Genomic DNA, 11,169 nt, shown 5'->3' with positions numbered 1-11,169 from the left:
GTCTGTCCAAATAGCAAAAACACATATTTAATTTCACATTTAGCAGCTATTAAAAATATTGTTTTAAACCCACTGCACCTTTAAAATACACAGTGGCAATTTCCTTACCATATATACAACTCCTTTAACACATTTGTCGTTAATTGTCTGCAATAAATAAAAATTCCATAGATGCCTTTTTGTTTCAAAAGTTTTATTAATTCCACTTACAATAAATTAGATTAAAAAAATCTTCAAAGCTCACGTTTTCTTTCCGTTGTACATTTTTACCCCCCCCCCCCCCCCCCCAAAAAAAAAGAAAACACCTCACTGTCCAATAAAATACAAGAACAAAGAAGCCGACGGACGCCATCGTTGCGTCCTTTTTAGTTTTGTGGGCTTCATTGAAACTCATCCGAACATTAAAAAATGTACATAGTTCACAGTACACATTGACAGCATCTAACATCAAAATAGAAAGCCATCTAGTAGGACTGACTACACGGGTATTAGGAAAAAAAGCACACGAGTAATAAAACACCATCATGCCATGGATGATATAGATGGCTTGATGAAACGCACATTTAAAGCATCACATCGTGTAGGATGACATGTAAATAGGTAAACATTTTAAGGATTAAAAAAAATCCAGAATAAAGTCTCCTCGGAGCCGTATAGCAGATTTTTTTTGCTGCGCTGTTTCACACTCGTACGGCAATATAACCTGAGGCTTTCTTTATCAAACGGTTTAATAAAAATGTGCGTAAAAGGTCGATCCCTAAAATGACAATGCACTTAATTTGCCGTTTTTGTATTTTTTGTGCTCGTAAAAAGTGATTCCCAACTACTATCCCGCGGCACATATAGTAACATTGATTAGATGTACGTATTTCAATATTACGGTAATATAAATTTGTTCATATATTCCAGCGGCACGTCGTGACAACATTTTTAAAATGTGAATCCGTCGCTTTGTGTGGTCGTGACATTTTTTCGAATGTAAAATATGTGCCGCGGCTCAGTAAACGTTGCGAAAACCCGGCAGAGAAATAGCAGAACTTTTATTTTAAAATCCAGTCGCTGTTCTTCGAAGTTGTAATGGCGCCGCTTTTGGTGCTTAAAGACGTTGTTTAACATTACAAGAGACTTTTACAATCTTGGTGACAGGCGAGGTTTTTGTTTAGGTTAAAAGTGACGAAACTAAAATAAGTATTTACGGATTAAAAGGAAGTGAACCTTACGAGGCTCTCAGCGGCTTGGCTGCTTGTAGTTTCCGTTGATCTCCTCGGCGATGTTGACGGCTTCGGCTCCCAGCGGGAGTCTGTCACTGTACTCCGAGCCCACCTCGAACTCTTCCTGGTTAGTCTTGGATGAAGACCCCGGGATGGATTCCGTTGCCACGCTGCCCTCGTGTTCACCCTCTCCCTGCGGTGGCTCCCCCCCTTCCTCGCCCATTTCGCTATTGTTGAAGGTCTTCTCGGATTCCACAAATGATGTCCTACGATCGAAGTCTCCGGTCATTTGCTTCTCCATCTGGTCGGGATTTTGTGCTTTCATGATGAGTTTATAAGTCTTCCCTTGGTATTTGTAGAGAAGGTGGCAGCAGGTGGCCCCCAGTAGGGGCACAGTAGCCAGACCCAGAAGGAAGATGCTCACCACCACGATAATGAGAAGGGAGGGGATCTTCTTCCTGGTTGTGAAGACCACTTGTACTTGACAGTCTTGTCCGCCATAGGTGAGACAAAGAGTGTAGTTGGTGCCTGGGTGTAATCCAGTGAAGTGATAGGAGTTAACCCCTTCTTCGATGTTTGACCACTTGATAATGGAATGTCCATTTCCTGTGTCCACGCAGATGTAGAGCATATCCGGTCCGGCATTCCCCAGAGCAGACTTAGAAAGACCGATGGGCTCCCGAACCACCGTGTCTGCGGTGTCACTTTGGCTCAGGTGAAGGTTGGATTTGCTGCGGGCGAGCTGCAGCGGGTTTAGTTTGACCTTGGCCTCCGTCTCAGACACCTCGAGAGCGATGACGCCAAAATCGAAGGTGTACTGCTTGAGGTCATCCAGGCTCATGTTGAAGGCGTGGTTGGAAACGTATTCGTTGCCGTCTCGTACGCCACACTTGCTGGTAAACACGGGGTCTTTTGAAGCCCAATCCTTGTGGGTGCTGTCTTCTTTGTCTGAGGGACTGATCTTGGTCCTGTCCTTGGTCCAATTGATCACATTGTTTTTGGAGTTTTTGGGCTGAGTGGGCTTGTTGTACGATGGACGGATCTTGTCCACGGTGGAGTCCACTGCCACAGGCTTTTTGGTCACTGCCGGGGACAGTTTCACGGTGCTCTCGGACTTGCCCAGATCGTTCACTGCCAGGCAGGTGTAATTCCCGTCTTCCTTTTTAGTTAGGCGAGGGACGACCAGGGTGCCGTTTTGAAAAACCAGGAATTGACTGTTGGTGGTCTTGTCATTGATCGGCAGGTCGTGGGCTTCGCTCGTGGAGGGTAAAGGGAAGAGGAAGTTCTGATTCCCTGCAATTACCTCCCAGCTAACCATCGGTTTTGGACTTCCTTTGGTTTCACAGTTCAAGACTACCGTGGAGCCCTCAACCAACTCTACGCTACCAATGTCAGGTTGGAAGGTTATCGTGACAACAGGAAGCTGACAGTCCAGCTTGGGGATTTTTGTAACCATGACACCTTTTAGGTTCGCAGGAGCCTCACACAAAATCGAATTTGGTTCGGGGACAGAGATCTTTGTCGTGGAGATCCAGTCCTTCAACCACTCTAGGCTGCAGGTGCATGAGAAGGGGTTGTTGTAGATCTGCAGGTGGGACATGGCGGACAGAGCGGTAAAGGTACCCTGAACGATGGTGGTGAATTTGTTGTTGTTGATACGCAGCGAGCGCAGATCTTTGAGCGTGGAGAAGGCGTCCTTGGGAAGGTTGACCATTTCGTTGTTGTTCATTTTGAGAAGTTGCAAGGCGGTCAGATTGAGCAAGTCCCCCCATGGAAAATGGACTATTTTGTTGTAGCTGATGTCCAGGTTGCGCAGTTGAATCAAGGGGGCCAGCGTGTCCGTCTCAATGGAAATAATTTCATTGTGAGCCAGCCAGAGAGATGTCACCTGGGTGATATTGATGAAGCTTTTGCTTTTCAGAGATTTGATTTTGTTGGCCGAGAGCCCCACGGTGGTGACGTTGGAGGGAAGACCCACGGGCACAGCCAGCAGGTCTTTGTATGCGCAGTCTGCGAACTGGTGGGCGAATTTATCCTGGCAGGTGCACTGTTCCGGGCAGCAGTGCACCTTCGCCAGAAGCGTCAGCCACAAAGCCACGAGCACCACTAGCTTAAGCACCATTTTCTTCACCTGCAAAGAATTCGAGACACGGATTTTGATCAAGAAATTTAAGTCCAGTAAAAAGCCATGAAAGGACACACAGCGCTCTAAAAACTGTTAGGCAAAAGATATTTTAAAATAAAAATTACGGATCACAAAAGGGACCAAAATAGCTGAACTTTTCAGATTTTTTTTTGTTTGATTTGGGTTGTTCATTCAACACGTCATGCGAAAAATAAAATAAAATGAAATAAAATTCCCCTTTTTGAAATATGTGTCTTTTTTTACACTCCACCTCCCAAAAAGAGACAAATTCACCTGTCAGTCCTTTTTTGACCCTAAATTGGGTTATTTTTGCCCATCACGCCATTCAAAGAATAAGAGAGCAGCAGAATGTACAAAGACATAACCAAATCATGTTCATCTATTTTCCATAGCTCTTCGGAACAACCTCAGCTGACTTTGGGCAAGTGGCTTGGTATAGTCTGAAAATTTTACACAAAAAAAAAAGCGGACCTACTATGTGTGTGTGTATGTGTGTACAAAAGAATCATTTTTGAGGGAGGGGGCCCAAACTATTGTTGTTTTTGATTGGGTGTATTCAAAGGCTGTAGATAATGAACGATTCATAGTCACAGTTTTACAGACAATTTCACTTTCAGTTTTTGCATGTTTTGGAATGTGGGGTGGGAGGAATAAAGTACAAACATTAGGAGAATATAGAACGTTCACAGATGGTTGCAGCTGATATTTGAACCTCGAGCCCCCCAACCGCAGTGCAACCCATTAAAATTCATCCAACATATCCATACAGCATCCATTTTCTATAACGGTTGTTGTCATTCGGGTCAGTAGGTGAACTGGAGCCTATGCTTAAGGTTTTGCGAGAAGTGGGGAACATCCAGGGCAGGTTCCCAGTCAATCGGGGGACATTGGTATTTGATATTGAGATAAACTAGCTTTCAAACTCACATTATATACAGTAAAGTCTCGTTATATCGATATTCAAGGGAGTCCGAAAAAATATCGATATAACCGGGACTATCGATATATCCGACCCTGTTTGCATGTAATTTTCTCCGTGCGTGCATAGAAATAGTATCGATATAACCGGGACTATCCATATATCCGATATCGATATAACGAGACTTTACTGTATATATTTTTAGGGAGTCTTGCATAAAAAAAAGTTAAAGCAGAACTAAACACTCAAAATGCATTTAGTTTAAAAAAAGGCGTATGCCCTCATAGTTTATGATGTAAATTAAAGTGGCATGTCATGTTATCTGCTATCTCCATCATCATCAATCCTATGTATTTTTCCCCATTCTCCACGAACTGCCTCATAAATTAAATTTTGAATGGACTTACCTGTCCAACGATAACTTCTATCCCGCTTCCAATCAATCACAATCTACTTTTGAGTCCAAAAAATGTAAAAGTGCAAGAAAAATCTCACGAGTGGCACATTTCAGGTGACTTTTGCAGCGACGGAGGCAACATGTTTTTCGTCCCAGTGAGCAGTTTCTTCAGTTCTTTCTGCTCCGAGTGTCGGATCCTCTGCGCGCACCCGACGCAGAGCAGCCGGCAAAGGTGTCGTCGGGAGCGCGCAGCCTCTCCCACATTTTGCCCTCCTCTTCGCCATTAAAGATACAGCAGCTCAGCGTCCTCCAAACAAATTCATAATTGAAGAGTTTGATGATTAATTTATTAGCCAGATCTAAACTTAATCTTTGACCCCATTCGGCTCTCCTTTAGCCCCTTTGTGTCTGGAATAGAGAGGACTTGGAACATTTCCAGTAATCTAAAAACTAAGCGTGCATGCATATAACTACGTATATGGCTCAAATGTATGCTATTGGCCGTTTGAAATATGCAATCACATATGGCACGTGAACGCCACTTCATCACATTCGTGCAATGTACTACATTCACTATACAGTATACCATTTTGAAGACACACTCCACTGCAAATACGATATCTGCCTTGACAACGATGATAACGATGCTGTTTTGGTGAGGGTTTTTGCTGTTTAAATGTGTCATTCTAAAATCGTTTTAAAACCTCGTTGCGTTATTTTTTGCCTGTCTCATCTTCAATAGGGCAAATTCTAAAACAACTCTCAATGGGATGCTGTTCAGTTCTGTACAAATATGGTCACACTTTCTCTTTTTGTCATTAAATAAGCTATTTCTGATTACATCACAGCAGATATTAGTTAGATCGGGATACATATATGACCTTTTTAATGCCCTTCCGTAATTTCAAGTTCTTTCAGACAACAGCGACATCTACAGTTAATATGTTGTAGTTATAGCTGCTCGTACCCCTCCAATCACATTCTGATAAAATAAATTGATAGTACATGTACCACTTTCTACCAAATTTAAAATTACGAACTGTCACACTCATAAATCTATCATGATATACATATCTGCCAGTTTCAATTAAAAATAGATGTAATCCTAGTTGTATTCGACTGTATATATTTTTTTGCGGATCGATGGAAAACTGGCTTTTTAATACTGCAATTTTGTGCATTGGTACAAGCTGTGTCCTGTATGGGACATTTTCAGAACAGTGTTGGTGCAATTAGTTTGAAATGATTCGAAACGTGTACCGCTGTTGGTGTTTAGTTCTTCAGTATGAGTTGGAAGCGTTTTGTAAAACGACAACGACCCCTAGTGTTAAAACAAAATTATTATATTTTTTTAAATCAACGTTCGTGTTAATTTTGTAACGTTTCCACTTACTGCAATGTTTCCCGTACGTAAATATCGGAGATGGGCAATTTAAACGGCCACATGATGTAAATTAAAGTTTCGGCCACCTTTTTTTTTTTTACCATTGAAGATTTATGTCTCCAGTATTTTTTTGGATTGACTTCACACAGCGTACTTTTTTCTATTTCGAATTTCCCATTTCAAAGGGGCGTTCTCGTGCACGCTTCGAGAGAAAAGTCTGACTTTCCACCTTCTTCAAATGCAGCATAAGACACAGCATAAGTGGAATTTTGACGTGTCTCGTCATGATTGGTAATATTACAACTTAAAAGTACAGTCGACCCCCATACATTCACAGTTACACACATTGATGATTTTTTTTTTCTGGGGGGGGGGGTCCTTTTTCCCCGATAGTGATCACCTTGGCTTACTGACTTAATTGGTTCCCAGACAGTGTGTAAGGCGAAAAGTGTATATCCCAAAAAAATAATTTCCTATAGGAAACCATTAAATGAGAATAATCCGTTCCCAGGTTCCCATAAAACATAATTTTCTACTTTGTAATTCTATAGGCCTTAAAACTACACAAAATATACTTTATTTTATGTATAATAAATGTGCTATGGTATTATAATTAAAGAAATAAACTGTACTATATAATAATTTTATTTACCTTTGAGATGGTCGTTGATGGCTTGATGGAATGGAGTGGTCGGTTTCATCAGCATTAAACACTTGATGAGGAACGTAACTTTCTTTCACCATCCAACATGCTATAAATAACCAAATATCATTCCTTCAATACTGAAACTTGTTGAAAACACACAAAACACAAAGGTTTCCCATGCATCTCTGTAAAAAAAAAATATGACATGGTCCATTTTTCATAGAAAATTCTACACTCCTTATCTACTTTTCTCTGGATAATGACATTTTGGTGCTGAAACCGCTGTTTTCTTCCACATTGATCGAAACAGCACCACTCTACCCCCTAGTGGACAATCATTGAATTGCACGTCATTAAAAATATGAATTCCATGTCGTTTTTGCATTTTTCCCACTTTTATTCTGCGGGCCTGATCAAACCTCCTTGGGGGCCGGTTACGGCCCGCAGGCTGTATGTTTGACACCCCTGCTCTAGACACTATGTTATACCATGTCAATATAATTTCGTAAACATTATTAGAGCATAGATACCAGTCTTGTATGTTGTCTAACATTGTTTTACGTCATTCACTGGGTGTGGAAGTGATTTCTGTAGTCCCAGTGTGTATTGCAATCATAACAAGTAGTTTTGAGATTAGAGAGAATAAAATGTGCTTTTTTGTCAAAAAAATTTATCCTATCCTTTAGCTTAACTTCCTTCCCATACTCCCTGCTCACAGGAACAAAGACAATTTGTTGTCCTAAATCAGGGGTCGGCAACCTGCGGCTCCGGAGCCGCATGTAGCTCTTTCACCCCCCCTGCTGCGGCTCCCTGCGGCTTTAGAAAATAAATAATGAGTATTTAATTTAATGTATATTATTTTCGTTTGTTCGTTTTTAAAATGTAATTCTAAATTTGAAGATTATGGTGATTATAAATAATACAAAATAAAACGTATTAAATTTTTTTCTCGCTCATAATATCCGTCACAACCATCGACAGTGGACGTATATCCGGTCACAACCGCCAAATTGCGCACGATTTCTTGAATTTTTCGACCCCCAGGTCGGCCAACTATGGATAAATCCAAGAAAAGAAAAGTGTCTGAAGAAAACAGAACGTTTAATGATACGTGGGCAGATTCGTTCGCCTTCACTGCTGACGAGATGGGTTTACCGGTATGCTTAATATGTAATGAGAAGTTAGCAAACAACAAAAAGTCAAATGTCGCAAGACATTTCCAGAACAAACACACAGCCACTGCTCAAAAATATCCGGATGGAGATGAGAGAAAAAGAGCCGTTTCGGAACTGATGCGGAAGGCTGATCAGAGCAAAAAAAAATTTATGAAGTGGATGAAATCTACAAATTCAGCTACATATGCTAGTTTTGTGGCCGCTCAGGAAATAGTCAGGCACGGGAAGCCGTTCACAGACGGAGAATATATCAAAGAATCGTTCATTAAGATGTCAGAACATCTATTCACAGACTTTAAAAACAAGAGTGAAATTGTGCAGAAAATCAGGGACATACCCCTCTCTGCGAAGACTGTCAAAGAGTCCTGTGTGAAGATGAAGGTAACGTCATACAACCCTGATGTGCAGAGGCTGTGCGCTGAAGTGCAGGAGCAGAAATCACATTAACCAGGTGATAAATATTGTATTTGCCATTTTGCAAATACAGTAAAGTCTCGTTATATCGATCCGCAAGGGAATCCGAAAAAATATCGATATAACCGGGACTATCGATATATCCGATCCTGTGGGGGGGGGGGGGGGGGGGGTAAATGTGGCATCTTTGTTATGGCATGTAATTTCATCATTGGGTTCATGGATTGCGTATCTAACATGTTTTTTGTACAGTAGTGAAGTGAAAAATAAAGTTGTGCATAAAATAAAAACGTCTTTACACTTTTTAATGACTATTTCCTTTCAAAAATGCAACCAACCAATGCTAAATCGTCAAGTTCTATTCACACGAAGCCACGAACGCCAGCATGTACAATCATATGAAAAACAGTGATTGTTGCAAACAATAAAGATATCTGGATGCAACACAATTACTGTACATGGATGAAAAACCAAAACTGCAACGTTTACATAACTTACGTGACGTTCGAGAGTGGCTGAATAGAATGCCGGCACGCAGCTGTGACGTTACAACAGCTTTTTGACTGACTCAAGAAACACAAAAAGTGATGTTGGTTGCCCTTTAATGCACAGTATGGAATGTACAGTCATTTTCAAAATCATGACGCTTCGGCAGACAAAACAACAAACATTGTTGCAAAAAACGCTTGCATTCATGTAACAGTACATGTACATAACACTGCAATTAGTATGTATGTAAGCTATTTAAAAAAGTCATTAATCTTCTGCTTCCCATTTTTATATTTTAATATGAACACTTCCATCTTGTTTAACGTTTCTAAAAAACCGGATGCATTTTCTACGGATTCAAAGAAAGATCGCGTGTCCGCAACCCCTTGCAATGCTTTTTTCGAAGTTGCAAAAGGTGTGCATTCAGTCGCTTCTTCTTCATCGTCATCAGCGTCATCATCATCACGGGAATCTACTGTGGCATACTTGGCTTTGACCTCCGCTGCGATATCCGCATCTGATGAGCTTGGGAATGTCGCAATGTCTTTGTCGACTGCGACATACGATGCAATGTCGGCGACTTTTAGCTTTTCAGCCAACACTGCAAGAGGAATGTTGTCGTCATCCTCTTCGTTAGCTGCAGATGTTTCCTCACTGCACCCTGGATTTTCAAATTTGCAGTGACGGAAGCAGTTCTTGATGGTGTTTTCGGACACCGTGCTCCACGCTTTGGAAATTGCTCTGATGGCATCCAAAACAGTCCATTGTTGAAGACACACAAGCAGCCGTCTGATACACACGAGCTGCCGTCTGAAAATGGCGTCTGCTCGGGAGAGCTGCTCACGTAACAAGACACGTGACCAAGTTGACCAATGGCGCGACGGATATATCGATGTAAACAACAAAAATGGCCGGGGGGGATGAAAAGGAGCACCGTAATAACCGGATTATCGTAACAACCGGGTATTGTACTAAACGGTACTAATTATACATAAAAGGCTAGAAATGTGCAAGGGAAATGAAAATAATATCGTAATAAGCGGTACTATCGTTATAACCGATATCGATATAACGAGACTTTACTGTATTCTTTTTTTTCAAATAGACATTATATTTGAAAGTAATCTTCAACGCAACGGCTTTTTTTCGGAGTTTAAAATGTTTTTGTTGCGTGCAGAAATGTAATTTTGCTTCTCTGTAGAAGTTCATTGATTCATAAATGCAACACACTATAGTTTGTTTATGCATATATAAAGGTAAAAAACAATGATGAAAAGATGCAGTGTTGTCTTCATTTTAAATGTCAAAAGGATTTTGTGGCTCCCAGTGTTTTTTTTTTTCTGTGGGAAATGGGTCCAAATGGCTCTTTGAGTCGTAAAGGTTGCCGAACCCAGTGTAAGTAGGCAGGGCCTCACTTCTGACTCACTCAGACGCACGCCCCTTACTCTCCCCCTTGCCTCAAATTCAACGTGGAAAATCAGATGTTAACAAATTCCCTCCTGAAGGAAACTACTTAAGAGCCATACTAACCAAAGACTGAAGTGGATGTTAGATAATAGCTCATTTACTCCAAATAAAAAATGTATCACCGTCTTTGAAAGGCTTTCTTGTGAGTTTTATGTGTTTGCGTGTCACCATTGCCATTTGGAAGACAGCAATGAATCAGTTGAAGCGTGGTTAGAAAACTTAAAAAGTTTCAACTGTTTTTTAAAAAACAGGCCACGTGAAATGAGATGAATGGTTTAGTTCTTTCGTGTAGTAATTACTATATAAATTATGAAATTGATTTGAATTATATTTCAAAATCTCAATTGTCCGTTATCACATCGTGTATAATACCTATGCTTGTCTGTGACTGTAAAGTGTCCTTGAGAGCTTTGAAAGGCGCTTAAAATGAAATGAAATGTATTATTATTATTATTATTATTATTATTATTATTATTATTATTATTATTGTTATTATAAAACAGGCCTTATACTGTATAGGATAAATATACTCGTTAAATAAATCATGTCAAAATTACTATTCTCAACATTTATATCAGGAATTCGATATAAGATGTTCTTCCACATTAAATGTTGAATTTATTTAATTTGCTACATATAAATTTCATTTGGGCAAAAACCCACTAAAAATAATAACACAGGCACTATCTTCGGACACCTATTTACAGTACAAAGATTTCACAGCACAAATTATACTGTTTGGTTTTTACGTTTCTGACCTCGATTTATACTTCTAGCCCATTCGTGCACCTTTTTTTGCTGGAAATAATGTATTCCAATTTTTCCAAAAATCGTGTGTAATTTTCACGCGGCTTCTTGGCTATTTGTATGTTGTTCTTCTGCTCCCAAGTCCGAACATGTTCAATTAGATGAAGCATTCAG

General features: G+C 40.3%; 1 protein-coding gene across 1 annotated transcript; it reads right to left on the bottom strand.

Annotated features, from left to right (window-relative positions):
• Positions 1–299: 299 nt before the first annotated feature.
• Positions 300–4,916, bottom strand: islr2 (immunoglobulin superfamily containing leucine-rich repeat 2). Its single transcript, XM_088997245.1, has 2 exons — positions 4,684–4,916; positions 300–3,342 (listed from the first exon to the last, which is right to left on the bottom strand). The coding sequence occupies exon 2, from the start codon at positions 3,331–3,333 to the stop codon at positions 1,228–1,230; it is 2,106 nt and encodes a 701-aa protein (XP_088853371.1). The 5' UTR covers positions 3,334–3,342; positions 4,684–4,916; the 3' UTR covers positions 300–1,227.
• Positions 4,917–11,169: the final 6,253 nt, after the last annotated feature.

Source organism: Hippocampus bargibanti, linkage group LG05 (genome assembly GCF_051943395.1).
Source record: "Hippocampus bargibanti isolate YZ-2025 linkage group LG05, ASM5194339v1, whole genome shotgun sequence".
NCBI lineage: Eukaryota > Metazoa > Chordata > Actinopteri > Syngnathiformes > Syngnathidae > Hippocampus > Hippocampus bargibanti.
This window is presented reverse-complemented; position numbering and strand designations above follow the sequence as displayed.